The 20340-nt window shown below is 44.0% G+C and overlaps 1 protein-coding gene across 10 annotated transcripts in view; it reads right to left on the bottom strand.

The window, feature by feature from the left end:
- Nucleotides 1-203: 203 nt before the first annotated feature.
- The window catches only part of MCF2L2 (MCF.2 cell line derived transforming sequence-like 2), a 159893-nt gene continuing 139756 nt past the window's right edge, over nt 204-20340 (bottom strand). For 5 of the 10 annotated variants that reach the window (XM_042042066.1, XM_042042067.1, XM_042042064.1 and 2 more), the window contains 8 exons: nt 16865-16960; nt 14233-14322; nt 11493-11564; nt 9774-9860; nt 7551-7669; nt 6890-7002; nt 5787-5890; nt 204-4640 (listed from right to left, as the gene is read on the bottom strand). In XM_042042066.1, the coding sequence (XP_041898000.1) occupies nt 4540-4640; nt 5787-5890; nt 6890-7002; nt 7551-7669; nt 9774-9860; nt 11493-11564; nt 14233-14322; nt 16865-16960 (782 nt within the window). In that variant the 3' untranslated portion in view covers nt 204-4539. Of the gene's footprint in view, nt 4724-5786; nt 5891-6889; nt 7003-7550; nt 7670-9773; nt 9861-11492; nt 11565-14232; nt 14323-16864; nt 16961-20340 lie in introns of all 10 variants that reach the window. The other 5 variants (XM_042042068.1, XM_042042069.1, XM_042042071.1 and 2 more) reach the window with 5 other exon arrangements.

Below are 20340 nucleotides of genomic sequence, written 5' to 3'. Positions count from 1 at the left end.
AGAACATGACTAAGGGAGATGGGTAAAAGAAAAAAAAACCTACTGTGCCTTTTGTGACACGTGTTGGACAAATTAAAGTTATATTGGACAAATGTGTAGATTTTTTCAGCTCTGATGATGTGCCTTTACTGATATTCATTTATCTCGAATAGAAAAAAATCTCATTTTACTTGTTGCTTCATATAGAGACATCAACCACAGGGTTTTGTACTAGTTATAATTTTTATAAATTTCAAACAAAGTGTGGTTCTACACAGGTCAGAATGGCCTAATTACAGGAAGTTCTTTTGCACACTTTTTTTCTTGTAATAAATTCGTACATTCTGTCTTGACTGGAAAAAAGGACAGGTAATTCTGTGCTCTTTCCCTGTCTGATTATCTCTCATCAGTCACAATATACAAATACATCATTATCAACACCATGGAAATCATGTAAGAAAAACAAACTGTACCAATTCTCAAGTGGGGGGAGGAAATCTTAGCAGCTCTTTCAGTCCAGCTGCAAGAAGAAATACACATTTTGGATCTTTTTTCTTATATATCTCTAATTATACATATATCTGAATCTTTGAGTATTTTTGGAAAGGAATTACATGGCCTTTCTCATACCCAATCCTGTTTGAAATATCAAGACTCTAAGAAAATCATAGATAATAAAATGGCTTCTTATCACACACGACCAGAACATAAGACGCACACAGAGCTTTGCTGTCGCTGGCGAGAAAAGCCAGATGTGGTTTGGCTGCAGCTGTTTGTGTTCAAGACAACGACCATTGGTCTGATTCTCCACCTGGTGGGGTGAGAGGTGAGAGGAGAGGATCAGGCCTGATTCTATTTTAGCCTGGTTTACTAAAAGCAAGACTTGTGTCCTGTGCAACTGCCTGTCCCTGTTTGCCATTGGTGCCAGGAAGGAAGGACTCTGCAGCCCACCCACACCTGAGTGAGCAGTTTTGAGGATGTGAAGTTTCTGAAGTTTCACAGAAGAGCAGCAGAGCAGAGGGAGGAGAGCCCAGGCAAACCCTCAGCCTGGAGGGCAGGTGTGACCAGCCCAGGCCCAGGGAGCACAGCCGGGCACTGGGCCAGCAGCAAGGGCTGCTACGGCATGGATTTACCTGGGACCTGGTGTCTTCTACAGCCAAAACATAGTCACAACCATTACTTTTAAATTACTTTTAAATGGTTACTATATCATCTCCAAACAACACTGAAATTAAATCCTTATTTGAAAACTGTGAATTTTAGGTCCATCTACCTGAAAAGGATGGTGTCAAAGACCTACAGACAGAATAAGCATACCCCAACATACACATTAGTCTTGCTGGACATTACCAAATAATCTTCTAGACTGTACATGGAGACTCATTCCCTTAATTATCACCTTGCTCGACAGAAATCACTAATTAAAACACTATCCTGCATACTATTTAAAAAACTCAAAAAGTCATCAAACTCCATTTTGTCTTGTCAGCAAAGCCAGAAGGTTACTCCTTTGTGGCTGCTCTAGGACCTGTCAGCAGCCTGGTCAGTCCCTGAACTCATTCTTTCCCAAAGCCAGCCCTGCAGTGGCCCTGTCTCACTGACTCTTGTGCCAGAGGGCCCTGTCACTGCCCAGGAGACCCTGCCAGGGCTGCCCTGTGCCCTGGGTTGGGAACATGGAGGCAGAAACAGGCACCTGGCACTGGAGGAAGATTAAAGACACAGATGATGGCTGGGAGCTCCCTGCTCAGGCTCAGTGTGCCCCAGGAGCTGTGGCACAATCAGCTCCCAAAGACCTGAGTGCTGTGCCCCTGCTGCACAGCCACGGGACAGAGGGACCTGTCATCCTCAGGACATTCATGGAGCGGGACACACTCAAACTTTGGTCCAGCAGGATAAAACATGAGATTTTGGGGGTGGGGGGGGAAGAAAAAGTTTTCAAAAGCAAAGCAGTGAGGAGAATGCTATACTCCAGCCCCTACCTTTGCAGCTGCCATGACAAGATGGTCTGGAGCTGGGAGAGGACCCTTTTCCTCAGTAGCCCCATTCCCTGCTCCAGCTCTAGACTGCTCCTCAGGATGCCACCACTGGCACTCTTGAGGGCACAGTGGGGCATATGGGGTTGAATGCTTTGCTTTTCCCGGAGGGTCCCCTATTTTTACATACGTGGTAAAATTTAGCATTTAGTGGCAAATTCAATAGCTCCCATTTTACAGGAAGGTGTCGAGGCACCAGGGGATGTGGGACCAGCACACTGTCACCCTGCTCATGCAGAGGTAGGAAATGGACTGACAGTACCTGATTCCTCATCTTCCATTCAGAGACTTCCCACTGCCATTTCACAATCAGAATGAGATTCCTCAAAAATAAAACTCCAAAGTGCAGGTTTTTGTCTTTCCATCCATTGGCAATGTCACAAATCTTCATTTTGGCAGTTTCATATACCCAAGGTAACCCTTCCCCATCTCTCTCTCCCACACACAAAAGCTTACTAATTAATGTGCAATCAAAGCTCCCTAGCCCTTCCCTCTCCTATGCTTAGGGCAGGGGTAGACAGCAGCACTGTTACTGTGCAAAAATCACTAAAAGTAATAGAGAAACCAGAATGAACTCATTTTAGGGAGAGGATAGAGTAATTGCACTATAAGAAAATGTCACAAAGGATATTTCCTTAGGGGACTGAAAGGAATCAGTTCTTCCTGCAAGATGCTGATAACCACAGTAGACCAAGAGGATTCATGTTCCTGAGAGCCTACATGTCATTTTTGAGGTAAATGACCAACACAAACAGGCAAGCTTCTACCTCTGTAGGACACAAGTAGCTTCCAGAAAGGTACAGAACTCTCAGGTCCTCTAGTCATGAACAGAAAATGTCAAAAATCACAGAGTTTAGATATGGAGGGTTAGAAGAGCCATGGGAATCAATCACCACAGTGCAACTTATAATCAAGCAATAAATCTTCACAGGCAAAAAAATCTGACTAAGCCTTTACCTACTCCAAGGCTTTTTCTCCAACAGGACTATCTACCTGCTTCACAGCTATCCTGACACACACTAAGGTACTTGCAATGCCAGCCTCCACTGAGACACAAAGGAAAACATTCGAGTTCCTGCAAAGGTGAGAGCAGAATGATACACACACCTACTGCTTTGCTCAGAGGCTCAACTAGTAAAGAGTGGGTTTTGGTTATGCTTCATGTCCATTTTTAGTGCTTTTAGTGCCCTTTGTTATTTACATAAAGCACCACTAGTCTGAGGGTTAAACAAAACACCACTAAGAGTGAAAGCCATTCACTCACTCTTGAGCTTCTTTTGGGATCGTTTTTACCAGGCTGACTTTTGCCTGTTTGCAACCCTTAGTCAATATTTATCTTTACTAAAGTACTAGCAGCTTTTGTGGGACCTAAGACCCAATTACCATCAAAATGCCTTCATGCCTTAACAGCTGCTCTAAATGAGCTAATGGCTTTTATAGAAATCCTAACATCTGTAATCACTTTATATTATACATTACATCCTTATGTGGCAGAGACTTGGTACAGTCCTTTCATCAAATGTCCTGAAAAGAAGTATTTAACAACAACACTTTATCCACTCATTGGAGCATCTAATGCTCACTGCCTATTTGCAATGCTTAAGTATATTCCAAATGGGGGGTGAAATGTATCTACTCATAGCCCAGCACACAAGGAAAGCATGCAGTCTACTCAAACATGTGACAGTAAATGGCATTCAATTGAATTCTCGGCACCAAATGCAAAGGGTTGTGATCCAGCAACCAGAGACTGTAGAGGGGGCAGAGGAACGACTTAGATTGTAAAAAGAGTTCAAAGTGTTCTTTGTCACAGTAGCTGTTACACGTCTTTACTTCCCTGCTAAGCCCTGCACCTCGCAGGCAGGAGCTGCCACCCGCACCGATCCGAGGTTGGAATGCTGTGTGCAGCAGGCCCTGCCCGTGCCACCGCAGAGGAGTCACGTCACTGCTGCACGGAGCCTCTCTGATGGTCCCAGTCAGAAGTTTCCTTTCCACAGCCACCCTCAAGTGGGGTGTTTTTGGTGTTGACCGACAGCAAAAAGGGCACATTTGTGATGATGTATCAGCTGGAATTAAGGAGCACAGGGAAGGCACAGCCAGAGGCAAGCAAATGGAAAAACCTCCAGGTGACCCTAGGGTGGAGCAAGGACTTGTAACCACCGCGTGCCCCTCTGCAGTGATGTGGTGCTCAAGCAAAGTTGCCAGAAGGTGCGTGCATAGAAACTCTTCAGCTCTGCTGTCGACCTAATTTAGGTCACATCTTCTGAAACAGTTTGATAATCAATGCAAGAAGCATTTTTCTCCTCTAATACTGAAGGTAGGTTTGATGTTTTCTGGATGTGTAATGCTCCTTTCAAGTTTGTTTTTCCCAGCTTGCCAGGTGGATAGAACAGTTCTCATCTGTTCATGTTGATACAATTTTAGTGAATTATGAACCTCAGAGCTTGTGAGAAAGGCAACTTTGATCCAGTGTCCACCCAAGATAAAGACAGGTGGACAGGGTCCTGAGGAAGGCTGGTCCTGCTGTTCAGCTGCCAGCCCTCTGTTCTGCTGGGAAGCTTTTGGCCACCTCACTTTCCTTCGTGTCTGAATCTACTGAGGCTGTGCTGCAGGAATCGTTGTACGTGTCTGAAAAGGAGGACATGGGCATGGTCACTACAATATTTCTACAGAATTTTCCATCTACAGTCTTGAGGTTCTTTGTTAAAAGCCTGAAATAAAATAAAACATAAAATCACAATTCTACTGCTCTCCTAATTCCTTCATGAAAGGCAAGGGAGTGTAACTTCTGGTGTGTAACTATAATGTGTGCCTGGCTTTGGTTTTCTTTTGAAGCACTGGACATGCCAATGGAATGAAAGTCATAGTTGGCCTGGTGAGGAGAGGACTGACAGGCTGTGGAGGTGAAGGAGCAGCAACTGAATTCCCTTTACACCACAGCAAAGAATCCTGAGGTTCAAAAAGGATTTCCTCCACTTTAACCAGCTGACCAAAAATAAAAATTCAAAAGAGATCAGTAACTCAGAATAAAGTGCTGGTAGCTCTCCATCACAGATCCCCAGGGAATGGCTGTGCAAGATTTTGCTTTCTTCTGCTACAGAAGAAAAGCAGGACACATTTTGGCAAATTATATTTAAGGCTGGACAGATATTAGTCTAAAATTTTAAACCTTTAATCTGCAGAGTTGCTCAGGTTCAGCTTTTCCAGTGCAACCTGTTTGGGTGTTAGGTCAGAACCAAGGCTGAGAACAGATGACTTTTAGTGCTGATTTGGCTGAAATCTTGCCAGAGCAAGCCCTTCCTCCAGCTTTTGGAGCCAGCTGTGAAATACGATGAAGGCAGTAATGGTTCATGAAATTTTAATGTTTTCAAACCTAGGCCAGAACCACAGCCCTGATGCTGGTCTACATCCAAACTCCATCCATGCCAGGATCAAAGCTGTCCTGCAGACACACCCTGTGTACGAGACACTTGGGCTAGCTGTACAGCAGCCAGCCTGAGTACTGGTAGCCACAGAAATTGGATGGGAGATTCAAGTTCTGCTCTGAAAGGGGAAAACGATAAACCAGGCCAAGGAAAGCCGCTGTGCCTGACTAGCTCTGACACCCAGGCACCAAATTTCGGGTTAGCTCAGCCATGTCACCAGACACTGCAGCACAGACGTACACTCAGGTGAGCACTTTAATACAGAAAGTGTACTTTTTATCACTGTTTTTACTGTCACATCCTTTTTCAGTATGGAGAAAAAAAACCAGTAACACATTTTCTCTATTACCTGCATTGCCGCTCTTAATTATGTTGTTACTGTCCCCCTCTGCTGGCTGCAATATACTGGAGGGAACCCAGTCACTTTTCTCAGAGACCAGTTTCTTCACTAACCTGAAACTCAGAGAACAGTCAGTGAATTTTCCTACATTGCCTTTCTCTTGGTTGTTTCTTAGAGGTGCATACTGGGCTATTATTTCCTAAACTAAGGAAGAAGGCAGAGGACCCAGGGCAGTCCTACAGGTATCTGGTGTAACTTCCTTCAGTGTCAGATGGTGATCCAGCATCCCAGAGCAAGCTCACTTGCAAGCAGGCTATGTGACAAGGAAGTAGAGCCTTGTCCTGTGGTTGGGACACTGCCTTTGGGCTTGGTAGTTCTGGGTTCATGGTTGGACTCGATGTTGGAGATCTTTTCCAACATAAAAGAGACTACAATTCTAAATTCAGAGCTGAAGAAAAGGAATATTTTGCATTATCCATCCCTCTTGCTGTAAATACCACCCCAGGGTGGATGAGTTTAGTTCCCTTCCCAACTACTTCACCCTGTGGAACTCACTCCCTTCTTAGCTGTGTGTCAGCTCTGAATGAAGGGTCTGACTGCACTTCAAGGAGATCAGATCTTCTCCCTCCAAACTGCCTGTGCAGGGAGAATTCAGGTATCCAGGAAGGTCTGTTCCTAACACTCACTTGGCAGAAAGAGAAAATGAATACACCCAAACATGCATGAGCTCAGGGAGCCAGACTCACTGCTCTTTGTAAATCACATCTTATATTTAAACTTTTGGGGCTCTCAGTGGAAGGCATGGGGATTTTATTGATGTATCCTACAGGATGATGCTGCCTCTGCCAGATTTCCTTCTGGTGTCAAAAGCCCAAATATTCCCATCCATTTCCTTTACACAAACTTCTGTCCCCATAAACCTCATGTCACAAGCATTTGGGTGAATTAACCAAAGCTGCTTTGTGTGTTCATGCCTCCCACTGCCTCTTTCATGTTGTGATCAATGGGGTGAGTGGATTTGTATTGATTTTGAAGAGACTTTGACATTAGTCTGAATATTTTCCATCTTTTCCAGGATGTTCTGCCTGTCCAATTCTCTCTGCCATACTCACCATTGACCATTCTCTCCTTCCTGCACAAACTGCACTAAATCTCCATCCTCGAGAGTAAGAGAATCTGGGAAACAGCTGTCAAAACTGCCTTCTACCCGAAAGAGATTGCTCCCCTGAAATGAACAAAACAAGGCACCAGAAATACAATCACTATGGATGAAAGAACACTGTGCAAGAGAGTTTAGTTAAATACTGAATTAGGCATTTCAAGCTGGCAAAGATTTCATCTGTAGGCATTGTGTTTTATTATGCCCAGGTTAAATACTATTCAAAATTAGGACAGACCTGTGCTGTACCTTTAGACTTTAGGCTTAACACACCAGCCATTATTCTGATATAAAAATTGGGTTTGTAACACCAGGTGAAGTTATCTGGAAATTCCGAAATTACTTTTTTAAAGACTCAGAGTCTTCCCTCGCTTTTGTAGCAGGCAAAGTGACAGCTTACAAGTATGGGTGACTTTTTATGATCCTTATCCTGACAGCAAAATAGTCTTGGAATAATCTTCCAACACCCCAGATCAAATTTCCATCTCCTGTATTCCCACACATCCATGAATTTAAGGCTGGTATGAGCCCAAACCTTGCAGGTTACATTGTGATCCCTATAGAGAAGGAGGTTGTGCTGGGAAAGGGCAGTGTAATTTTAAAAGAGCAATTACATTGTTAGGGTTGGTCTCTTCCTCTAAGTCAGAAGAGTTGGAGAGTTCATCCATGCTGGAAGGGATGGCTTCAAAATCTTCAAATGTGTCCAGAGAAGGCATTTGTCTGCTGGGCCAACCTTTTCAAAACAGATAAAGCAGAAAGAGTTAAGCGATCAGTCATTAGCCTCTGAGAATCAATCTTTGTAAAATAAACATCACAGGTTCACTTCCCACTCTTCCACGTACCAAATTGCTTGTACGTTTTTTTAGCTTATTCCATCGTTTTGCCATAAAAATTATGTCACAGCCATTATTCTGTCTCTAAAAACCTGTACCAGTCACTGTCACTTGTGTGAGAGCAGCCTGTGTGGCTGCAGTGTTCATATCCATGGATACCTCCAGTGCTCAGCATTGCTCAATCCCTGCAGCTCAGGAGGTACAAAAAACAAGGACCAGCAATATTCCTGCAGAGAAAATGATAACTTGTGCTGACATGACTTTCAGAAGGCCATGATCATTCAGTTTCCAGCTTACCTCCACATATTTATTGCAAGTCCAAAGCCATGGAATTTTGGTTGACTTCTTATCTCCATCTCACCCCAAGGTGATATTACCACCTGAGCAACTTACAAGACTATACCCTGGAGCAGGCTGGAAGTGCAGGGAAGGGACAAAGTAAACAGCAAGGCACAAAGACAACTGGGAGGGTGAGGAGAGATCTCAGTCATATTTGTGCTGTTACCTGTCTTACTGCATGATTTTTACCAGAACCACCCCAACCCAGTGGAACGGACTCAGTGAGGGATTTCCAGCCCAAGCTCAACAGCCAGTCTCTCTTCACCTAAAAAGGCACATCCATAGGTTGTGTCCTGAGGGAAAATGAGGCTGAGCCTCATAAGACCTGTCTGCCTGAGGCTCCCATGGTGCAAAAGTAGCTCAGGCTCTTTCATGCAGATGGCAATAATCATCTGCACTTTCCTGTGCTTGATGCCTGTCCCTTCTCTGGTGGGGATGGGGTGACTACAGTCCAGCTCAGAGAAAACAGACCTTGCATCTGCCAAATGACTCTGAAGGTCATTTGACATCTGACAGGTACAAACTGAATGGAGTCAGTCAATTTACCATGTGCATTCCTAATTAATGTACCTGTGGGCATTAGCTGATTCCCAGGGACTTGGGCTGAGCAGATGCTGAACCAAGTTCTTTACATTCTGTGGGCCATAGCTCTCGACAAGGCAAAGCTCTGACCACAAGGCATGGAGACATGCTCACACAGTGGGATTATGCACATCCCAGCACTCTCAACCCACACCAAAACCTGGCCTAAGACAATACAAAACCCAAGCCAGGCAGTTCAGGCAGTAAACAGAAAAGCAACCTGATCTGGGAGCAATAGGTTTATTAATTGGTTTATTTAATCCCTCCCCATGCACATCCTCCCTGCTATAGGCACTGGTTGGTGCAACACATCATCATGCAGCTCTGCAGCCCTTTCTCCCCTCTTCTGCTACCCAGGGACTGTGTCTGCTCCAACAACTGCAACCCAGTTCCAAAGGACACAGGGACCTGCTTCCAGGAGAGCTGCCCCCAGCTACCGCCCCACAGGTAGGGTTTGTCTCTGCTTTTAAAGGTGTAAACCAGCCGCTGAAGTGACACTATCCTGGATCAGTTTATTCACACCAGCAATACTAGCAAAGGTCTAAACATACAAGAATATGCTGATTGTAATTAACTTCAAACTGCTACTGCAATTTTAGTTCAAATCCACAGGCTGGGCTACAAACACCAAGAGAAAAAGATAACCCTCTACCCTATTAGACAAAGCTTCCACAGTCTTTTGCCACTGTCATTTGTAGAAAGCATCCAAGGCAGAAACCTCACCAGCAAGAATTCCTTACGAATACATGCATCAGCCTCCCTCTTCCATACAAATCCCTATTCTAATTTCAGAGACTAAGAAACAGCTTGTTTCTCATGCTTAATTCAAGCTAAAAAATAAGACAGATCAAATTCTGAGCTCTCTGATATCAGTTAAAAGAATTATTTTCAGCCTGACCTCAGAAAATCAGAATCTGGGGCGTTGTTTCTATGCTAGTGATCCAAGCTTGTTCTTTCATTGTTTTGATGGGGAATAAAATTCACCAAAAGAGAAAAATCTCTTTATAATAAAGAGAGTAGATATTATCATAAATTTAGTTTGCACTCTCAAACTGAGTTTACAAATGCTTTAATTTTGTTTACCTGTCTGTGAAGCAGATCTAGGTACGGATCTCGTGGTGGAACCAGCATTGCATTTAGTCTGGGCCAATATGGTGTTCTCAAAAGCATCTGTGACAGGAAGTACAATTTGTGTCTTCAAGGTGAAATAGTGACCAGACAACCAGTACAAAGTGAATTCCTGCATCACCTCTGCAACTGACAGTCTCTTAAACAAACAGGTGGACTGGGGTCCAACAGTTATAAAAGAGGAGACACATGACCAGCACAAATGAGTGAAAGGACAGCAGCATTCCACAGAAAAACTGTAAGTCTGAGAAGGACAGAGAACAGCGAAATGAATCAAACAGAAGTATCGATGTTAATTAAGGAAGACAATTGCTGAGTGAACAATGCAGTGTTCTATTTCATTACAGCTTCCTTACCCATTTTTAACGTATTTTTCTTGCAGCATTTCAAATTACTTTGTAGGTGATAATCTATGGTTTTGATCCCAATACATACAGCAGCAAAAGGGGACCAGGGATGCCAGAAATTAATGATTTCATTCTTGATGAATGCAACACAATTTTGGGGGGGGATCCCTTGTGTTATTATCTCAGTCAGAGCCTGGGCAATAGCAGCAATATCAGGATGATAATGTTCATTGTTTCCTGCTTAAAGAAACTCAGTCTGGTGAGGGATGTTGTGCAGCAGGACCTTGTTTTTAACCAGTGAGGAGCAAGCTCTATGCTGCAGATAGTTCTTGCACCTAGAAATACCCCCTGCCTCTGCAGCCACAGAGGATGCTGAGATGAGGGCATCTGTCAGTGAGGAAATCAAGGCATAAACCCCACACTTTGGGAAACTCCGGTGCTGGGTGCCAGGATAGTTCTAAACATAGTGCCAGGGGTAACTGGCAAAAGGAAGTGCTGTCTCTGAATTGTTTCTTCCAATCTCCCTGTTCCAGTCTCTTCTTCTGCTGGGAGTGCATGGGAGGTATCTTGGATATTCCGTCACTGACCTGTTCACTGGCTCTTCCTACCAAGTTTTGTGCAGAACATCACAATGCTATGAAAGGATTTGTCAGACTACATCTCTCTCCTGCCTGTCCTGCAGCAGAAGTACCTGGCTCCGTGTGTCCCCCTAAGGCAAATGGTCAGGGAAAGCTGGCAATGGAAGCTGGTGATCTTCCAGTGGCTGAGGAACAGCATCCAAATTTAACTCTTTGGTATTGTTTGTTAAACAGTAATTGATAAATCTGCTGCAACAAATTGGCGGAAATTCTGCTCGTCTGAAATGAAACACTGCACCTTAAATGGCCATTAATGCACAGTCTAGCCTCCCCTGTAGTCTTCATGTGCATGGCTCCTGCTTCTCTCATTAGGAGTAGATACTAACAAGGGAAGAGGGATGCAAGTGGCCTGACTGCAGGTGAAGGTGAAAAGTAGCCCTTTGGCTCCCTGCTGCTGCTCCCTATGGAAGGAGGCAGAAGCCAGGCAGAAAATCCAGATCCAGGTGACAGTCTAGAGCTTTACTTCCCAAAACAGGCAGAGAACTGGGGGTTTAATTTAGGCCCATGCCTAGGTGAATATGAGTGCGGGGGACAGGCAAGGGAGTAACAAGCTGTCTTTATCCCAGTTACGCAGAAAAACTGACCCCAACCCCCTAATGGACTCCAGTGTCATCCACCAGCTGCGATGAGATGTGAATTCAGTGAATAATGTCAAACGAGGTTTTCATGCAGGATGGAAATACTCCTACCTTCAAACCCCAGGGGAGTTGGGTCACTCTTTATTTCATGTCTCTTGACTTTTACTGCAGGAACAAGGGGACCTGTGTGAAGTTTACAGAGTCACAAGGCTGTAAATATTGTTAAAGGAGAAACTTGCTTTCCTATCACCTGAAAACACTAACTACCTAACACTTTTAATTTCCCCCAGAAGAATGACCAACCCCTAGGTTCTAGGTGGTGAAGATACACACTTCTGTGAAGTAGATAGGAAACAGACCCCTTTTAGAAAAAGGCATTGAGACATCACAGCAAAAGAATGTGCTTCCCTTCAGGTCTCACAGATGTTCCCTCTCACTCTTGCCCAGGAGATGGCACTAAGGCAGCCAGACGCGCAGTCCCAGCCTTCACCCGTGAGGCTGGCAGGGCAGAGCCCACAAAGCCAACACTTATGACCCACAGAAGCGGGGGACACCAGCCACAGGTCCATGTACAGCGCCTCTCCTGTGTCCCGACTCCACATGGCAGGGAGCTGAACTGTCAGCAGTGAGGATGAGACACAGCAGCAGCTGCAGCCTCATAAGTGATGACCCCAACACCCTGGCTAGACCTGCATCTGGGCTGATGCTGAGACAGGACTCAGGCTTCAGTTCTTTTATCATCTGAAATATTTTCTTAAAGCAGATGCTGTAAATAAAACACTTAATTAAAAAGCACCAAATCTATTTTCTAGTTTTGAAAATCATTGCAGAAGTAGCTTTCTCAGTATCCCGAGAGATTGCCAACAGTCTTTTGGCAGACAGTATTCTAGGATAGGACTTTTTGATATGAAACTGTAACAAAGTTGGACTATCATTGCAGCTCACACATGCTCTCTTTGATAAACTACACTGAAGACCAACCCTTGGTTGCCCATTTTCTTTGTATATGTATGCTTCATTGTGTTCCCCAGCTTTGAAAATAATTATTAGGAAATAACTCAGTCTTCCCATAATTTAGCAACTGATCATGTATTTCTGAGTTGTTGCTGAGGGCAAAAAGCTGTAATAACTTCTTCTCCTGTGCTGTGCCCATCAGTTCCATGTGGTCATGTTCTAGTGCTGTGGTCTAAAGGCGCTGTCAAAGAAACATTCGTAGGTAGTGGGACTACCACATCCTTCCTGTGCCCATCACCCCCACTGTGCCCTCATTTCCTGACAGCCTCATGGCAGCCAAGGATGTGGTTCATATCCTTCACAGCTGTTGAGAAGGCAAAAGATACTGAGCAACTTTCTTACTGACAAGTACAGAGCAAAGATTTTTATACAAGTTAATTCTGCCATTTTTCCTTCTATTTTGGCTTGTGAATTGCCCTGAAAATCTTAACCTTGCAAATCAGTTCCTCCACTCCATTCCAGGAATTGCCAAAAGGCAGTATATTCAGAATTCCATGTAAGACCGTATGTTCTGTTGTCAAAATTATCCCTGACATGTAGGCTTATGTGCCCACAATGCTACTGATTTTCAACACAATCAACTTGCCTAAATGCATGGGTTGCTTTTAGGTCTAGGCACTAGTACAGTAACTTATATTTTGTAAAAGTGCCTTTTCTAAAACTAAATCAAGCTCAAAAACAAAACTTTCATAAGCTCCCACACAAACTGCATGGAGTTCAGTGCATTCGGCACCCAGCTCCCTTACACATATGAAAATTTCCTTGCAAACATAGTTTCTAATCATGACATTGATATTGCTAAATATGATTAAAACTGGCATCTATAGCTCCTCCATTTTTTGCTTGATTTCAGGCTTTCTTGTTATCTGCTGTCTGCTATGCAACAAGGAGATTCTCTCCTCCTTGAAAGCAAAAATCTTAAAGAGCTTTAAGAAAACAGAGAAATAACTTCAATTGTGTGGGAAACACAAAAGGTGGAAAGGCTCTTAGGTGTGAGGAAAAAGCAGGTTTCAGAAAGAAAGCAAAAAGAATTAAGGAATTACCTCCAGCTGCAAAAACTTGAAGGTAGAAGAGGATACAATTATATAGCAAGCAAGGACATTAAAACAGTGGTTAGAGTTTCTAGGTTTGGCTGAGATAAGTTTTGAAGCTGCAAAAAATATGCTTAGAAAGATAGATAAGTTTAAGCTTAATAGTGGAATATTGTGTATTATTATATGAGGCATAACAAGCAAGTATTGTGTACAACAGATGTACGTGGGCTGTTGTGGGTTGGTTAAAACAGTTGTCTGTAACTTTTAGAAGCACACTATTGGCTGAGAAGCTTTTAAGGATGCTCTGTAACCGGGAGGTCTCTGGATGTCTGCGATGGCGTGAGCCTTGTACCACCTCTGTCTCAACTCTGTATGAGAGACTGATAACAGAATAAAATAATAAAAGGCTCCTGGAGCATCTGTCCAGGTTCCCCACCCCATTTGTCGACGAAAACGCCGACAAATTGAACAGCAGTTAATCCAAACCAAGGAGAAATTGGAAACCTAACCCCACGCCAGCCAAACATCAATCCAATTTCCATGGACACCAGCAACACTTTTTGAAGCTTATAATGGAGAAACTGGGAAGAGTCACTCTGTGTGCTGGCAGCACGCCTCAGTACACATTCCAAATGTCCTGGCCTGCCTCCCTGCAGGTGTTACACTGGTGCTGATTCTTCTTCTACTGGAACCTCCTGCCTTTGTCAAATTGAGCCTGAGATACTCTGTGAGCAGCATTTGGCAGAGGATGTGTCAGCCAGCAGGCAGGGAGAGGGGGAGCTAAGCAAGCAGCATGACAGTACCTTTGGTCACAGCAGAAGCATTGACTGTGGTGCTGATGGAGGAGGCTAGGGAAAAGCGACGGGTAACTTCTCTGTCCTTAGACTCTGGATCTGGGAGAACAGACAGATGCAATGCGGGCAGGGTTAGAGGTTAATAAGCACTGAGGGTAAAAGGTGTTCAAAGCAAAGCAGCAGCTGGAAAAGGGTAAACAAAAGAGAGGTCGCTCCTCTAGAACAGACAGGAAAAATACCCTCAACAAAGTGAAAAGCACAGAAAGTGTTATTATGAACATATTTTCAAAGCAATTCCAATTGCACCAATTTTAATACTTCAGAAAAGAGACGTATGCCAATTATTATTTTAACAACCAACTAGTGTCCAAGTACAGCTACAAAACACAGAGAAATGAGCATGATGGCTGGAATGGGGTGTGTCTACAGATGAGGTTTGGATCATTTTAGACACTGAACTGCTTGTTCAGTGATGACTGACCTGAAATACACTGAAAAACAAGCATTAATTGAGTTCACATTTGTCATTTCTAAAATTTAACTGTGTGAATGCCAGAAAACACTCTCTGAGCTTCCATCCTTTCCAGTGCAAACCAGCTTGGAGAAAGTGAAGGCTACACAGTGGCTTTTTGTTTACTTATTTAGCATCCTGCCTTTTCTCTAAGTGTGCTCAGGAGTGAAGACACAGCTTCCCCACATTTCACTATGAGATGTGTTGAAGTTGTGCCAACCCCAAGGAATATGAACTTGGCTCTGCAAACCAGGATGGCTAATGCTGACCCAAGGGTGGGGAGATGCAAAGTGCTTTGAGTGTGGACTTTGATACATTTTGGTGCCAGCTCTGGGGTGGCTGCCCTGGGAATCTCTGCACTGATGGAGTTTCTTATCCAGACATCAGCATTATTTAGGCTAAAACACCAAAGTGATTATATACAACATTTTCCAGCCCATCATATCCAGCCTAGGCAGACAGTTCAGCATTTCTCTGAGCATCCATGCACCACTGCCAGTTGATATCCATCAATCTTGTTTTCACCCTAGTTAGTCTGGGTATTATATTGTTTAGACCTTCCCTTTTATGTGCTCTGGACAGGAACAGACACAGTGGGCCTGAACCAAAGTACTCTCAGCTCAACACGCCATCCTTTGCCATGGCCAGTAATGAAAACCTTTTAGACAAAGTGTTAAGGAGCATGATAAGCTGATTGCAGACACTTCCCTGCTCCCTTCTTCCAGCTTCCAATCTGCCTCAGCAGTGCTGAGGGGCTTTGCCTCCAGGAATGAGCATGCTCTGCTGGCCACCCAGCCTGTCTGCCAAGGGTTCCCTCCAGGCCAGGAGCAGGTCAGCAGCAGATCAGCCCCACAAAGTGAAATGGGACATTGTGTAAGGGGTCTTCCACAGGAATCTCAAGTAACCAGACCCAGCAAGGCTTTGAGCTCAGAGTGCCTACTGGTGACAGGGTATGAACTCTTCTGAGCTGTGCTTCATTGCCTGGAACACTGAATACAAGGTAAGACATTTCACATGACAAGAAAAACTCAGATAAAAAAAATAAAACAGGCCCAAACCAAAATTGTAGATCCAAACTCGCAGAAATTACAGCATTATTTCTGAAATCTCTGTTTTGTGATTGATTTCCTTGAGTCACAAGATCTAAAACCCACTGATTTTTATATTCAGACATTGAACTTGTTTGTCTGTCTTGAATCTCACTACTACATGCAGCCTTAATCTTGCAGCCAGAATCTTATGGCAGTACTGACTCTTAGTGCCTTCTTATCTACTTTATCACACTATAATTTAATGCTTCTGTATTTCTGCTTTTATGCTTTCATCTTGGTTCTTCCTCTTTTGATGCTCACTCTCTCCATCACTGCACACTAACCCTTTGTCTCACAGAAGAAATATCACTTATCAGAACAGGAGAAAAGCCACATGAAAGCAATAAAAGGATTAATTACAGTATCTTTTCAGAAAGTGATTGTAAGTAGCCATTCCATTTTATTTCTATTCACATTTCTTTCTTTCCTCTAAATTCTCTTCCTTGTAAAGCCATCACAGGAACTTGCAATGCTCTCTGTTCATGGATGTCTACTAAACATTTATGCACAAGTACTCAAAATACAGCATTTTACACAATTAAGTGGAAATAAACTCCAAATCTCCTGAATTCTGGTTCCCTGGTGTAACCACTAGGCCACAGCCAAGCAATATTTGTAAAAACAAAGACGTCCAACCAATGAATGATTTCACACATTAAAATCTCATGTAGCACAACAGAGATGATACTCTTTTTCTTCAAGCCTGTAAGCTGCTGAAAGAAGTTCAGTTGATCATTTAAAACCAGTTCACACTTTGACCCTTGAGATAAACTGGAAACAAATGTTATTTGCACTGTGTACCAGTAAAAGACCCAACCAGCCAACCCAGAGGTTGCCCTGCCAACATTCTGCGGGAGCAGTTTTTGGTGACAGTGTCTTTGAGCAGAGGAGCCACTCGTGTGCACCAGAAAGGAGCGTTTGGGTGAGATGTGGCAGCACTTTAGGAAACAGTGAGGGATGGCACTATGGGATGGAGAGAACATTGTGGGAGTGCAGGAGACAGATGGCCTGAGACCAGATGCTGCATGGGTGATTTTACCTTTGGGTGGAGCTCTGCGGTTGGAAAGACCTTGCAATGTGAATCGCTTTCTAGCAAGCGCTGTGCGCTCAAGGTTAAGGCTGCTGGAAGCATCAACTAGGAGAGAGAGGGAGAGGGAAGAGAAATAAGGAAGGAAGGGTCAGCTGTTCAGCTTATGGGAAAGGAAAGGTTAGCACTGGATGACAACCAAAAAGAAATAAATAAGTTTTGATTCAGTTCAAGCCTGAGCAAGAGCTAATCAATTAGAAAAGTGGCATGAGGTCAGGGTGAGTAAACCAGCTGAACCAAACAGAGCCCCTGGGTTGAGTTTGGCTCACTGAGTTTTAATGGAGAACAACAAAACAAAACCAAAGAATAACAGGTGAAGGGAGGTAGCTCTCATCAAAGGAAAATACAATTTAGCAGCAAGCTAGTGCCTTCTATTATGGAAACACATCATTGGTTGGAACAGCAAGTTGTAGGGAGAAATAAGAGAAGAAGCCTTGCAGTGCAGGACATGCAAGTGTTGTGAGCAGCCCCACTTCTGCTATCCAGCACTGGCACTGAAGAATCTGCCCTGTGGCTGGTACACCTTCAACCTTACCTGCTGAAGCCTTTCTAAAGCCTCTGAAGCTGGCAGAGAGTCATGCAATTGATCTCATGATTTTCTGGGATGTAAGGATGCCATGCCAGCAAAGCTCACATGCCAGGCTCCTGCATGAATAATCAGCCATGCTGTCTGACAGCCACCTCTGCAGAGACCAGTCACAGATGGATCAAGGTCCTGAGGCTCTGGGCTTGAAAGACACTCAGTTACTCACATTGCAGGAAACAGGTGGACCTAGATCAAACCCCCAGATCCACACATTCCTGCCAAATTGTCCATCTCCTCCTTTCTTGGTGTGGGGGCAGATAACACACAGAAGGTTTATGGCAAAGGAGCAGAAGAAAAACCATGTGTTGGGTACCTGATTCTGAGCCTTAGGATTTAGCCAATAGATTTTCCTCCTATTTATTTCATACACTGTCACATGAAAATCCTTAGAGGGACAAATGAAGACCAAAAGTACAAAGGGAACACAAAGAGACAGTGAATCCACACTGACAGACAAGCAACAGACAGACAAGCTGTGCTTCCAAAGGAAAGTGCATCCCATCACTTCCTGATTTGCAGCCAAGATAATCCAGGATCCGAGGTGCCTGCATGCACAGGTGGGTGTGAGATGAACAGATTTCAACAACACAGAAGAGTTATGTCACTGTGGTTCAGCTCCTTCTAGCCAGTGCCCAAAGCCAGCTCTGGGCCAGGCAGGTGCATCTGGCAAGGAGCTGCTCCTGAGCAGTGACTTCGGTTGTGGGGCTGCCTTTGGCTTTCAGACCATCCGTGTTGGCCATTCTCTGCCATGGCTGCTCCCGCTGCCAGGCAATCTTTGTACAGATACTGTAGCTTATAAAGAATCCAGAAACTGGTATATGAAATATATTTACTTTCTGTTCTCTTAGGGCAAGAAAATTCATAGCATTTAATTATCAGAGAGTCCAACAGGGAGTACAGCAGTGCAGGTGTAGAGGAGTGGGTTCCTGTCTTAGTCCTTCAGCTCTGCAATTGTATCACTTCACTGAGGGGCCCCTTGGCATTTCACAAGTCCCCACAGCCTCTCAGCACCAGCAAAACATTAGACACTGGTCTCTAAAGTCATGCTGTTGCCACCTGAGTTATTTCAAACCTTTTCCTTCATTCTGCACGTACACCAAATAACCCTGGAAGCTATTTCCAAACATAGTAAGAACCAGGTCCTGATGGACAACAGGTTGAACAAGAGCCTGCAATGCATACTTGTGGCAAAGAAAGCCAACAGCATCCTGGGCTGCATTAGGCAGAGTTGTGCCAGGGAGGTGATGCTTCCCCTCTTTTCAGCACAAGAGAGACACTCCTGCAGTGCTGTCCTGTCCTGGGCTCCTCAGGACAAGAGAGACATGGGCACAGTTGAGTAATCCAGTGAAAGGCCATGAAGATGATTAAGGGATTGTGGTAGCTGACATGAGGAGAGAGTGAAAGAGCTGTGATTGCACAGCCTGGAGAAGAAAAGGCTCAGGGGGATCTTATCAAATAAAGATGATGGAACCAGATGCTTCTCAGTGGAGATGAGAGAGGCAACAGGCACAAATTGAAATACGGGAAATTCCATTTAAAAATGTGAAAAACCCTTTTTACTGTGAAAGGGGTTAAACCTAGGACAGCATCCCCATGGCAAATTGTGGAGTTACCATCCTTGGAGCTATTCAGAACCCAACTAGGCATGGCTGCAAGCAACTTGCTGCAGCTGACCCTGCTTTGAGCAAGGCAGTCAGACAGGGGGGCCCCACAGGCTCCTGCAGGACTTGCTCCCGTTTAATTTCAAGGCAGTGACTCCACGAGTCAGGTCCACACAAAACACTGGCTTATATGTAGAAAACTCTGCCACAGGCACTTATCAATAAGAATAATGAAACTGAAATAGCTGGTCAATAGTACCCTCCCCTTCTGCACTGCAGAAAACCCCCAATATTTTAAAATAATCTGTGTTCACATTAACTACACCGATACTGGAAGCATTTTACAGGCAGTAGGTGGCACAAAAGAGACAGTTTTGGCAGAGCCCCAGGCTCTGTGCCGGGTCTTGGGACATTTTTGAGTTCAGCCCCCTGCAGAGCCCCAGCCATAGGTGCCTCACAGGGACACAAACTCGAGTTTTGCTGGGACATCGAGAGCTGGAGAGCATTTTGCTGGCTCTGCACAGCGAGGTTTGCAGCTCAGGATGCACAGGACACCCGAATCCCGGGACAAGAACGGACTCACTGGCCAGCCCTGCAGGAGCAGCCACCCACCAGAGTATGAGGATGCTCTGGGCTGAGCCAGTGGGATCCCAGCCAGAGCCCTGAGGAGCTGCTCATGGGAAAGCAGAAGACAGAAGAATGTCAATCGGCACAGAATATGATCCCACTTCCCACACTCTCGAGTAAGCTGGACAGTTAGGAAACATCAATGGAAATTTTTTTTTGGAAACGGGTTTATAAATTTCATAGGAAAAGCTGCTTTCCCACTTTTTTTTAAATTTTAAAAAAAGTCTAAATGTTTTAAAAATAAAATTTTACTGGAAAAGATTTTTAAGATTGGATGTTTTAATGAAGAATGCGTACCTTTTTTTCCCCAGCATGAAAAGTTAATGCAATGAAAAATCTTTTGGTGAATAGCCTATTTTTCCAAGAGAAGATATTCCACTTTCTTTTTTACTACCTCTATTTATAAAGAGGCTGTTACTTTATGCCTCATTTGAGCATTAATTTCTTAAGACCTCACAATTTTCTTTTTTCATATTACTAGAAAATTCTTTGTTCAACATTAAGAAATACTGCCTAAAAGAGAAACTGCTGTCAAAAGATTTTCTGTTCCTGCTACTGCCAGATGAGATTCAGTTTCTTTTTAGTGTTTATTTTAACCTGTGTTGTATAGAAGA

Source organism: Corvus kubaryi, unplaced genomic scaffold, assembly GCF_017639235.1.
Source record: "Corvus kubaryi isolate FWS band 111438036 unplaced genomic scaffold, C.kubaryi_AGA036_p1.0 37397, whole genome shotgun sequence".
Classification (NCBI taxonomy): domain Eukaryota; kingdom Metazoa; phylum Chordata; class Aves; order Passeriformes; family Corvidae; genus Corvus; species Corvus kubaryi.
This window is presented reverse-complemented; position numbering and strand designations above follow the sequence as displayed.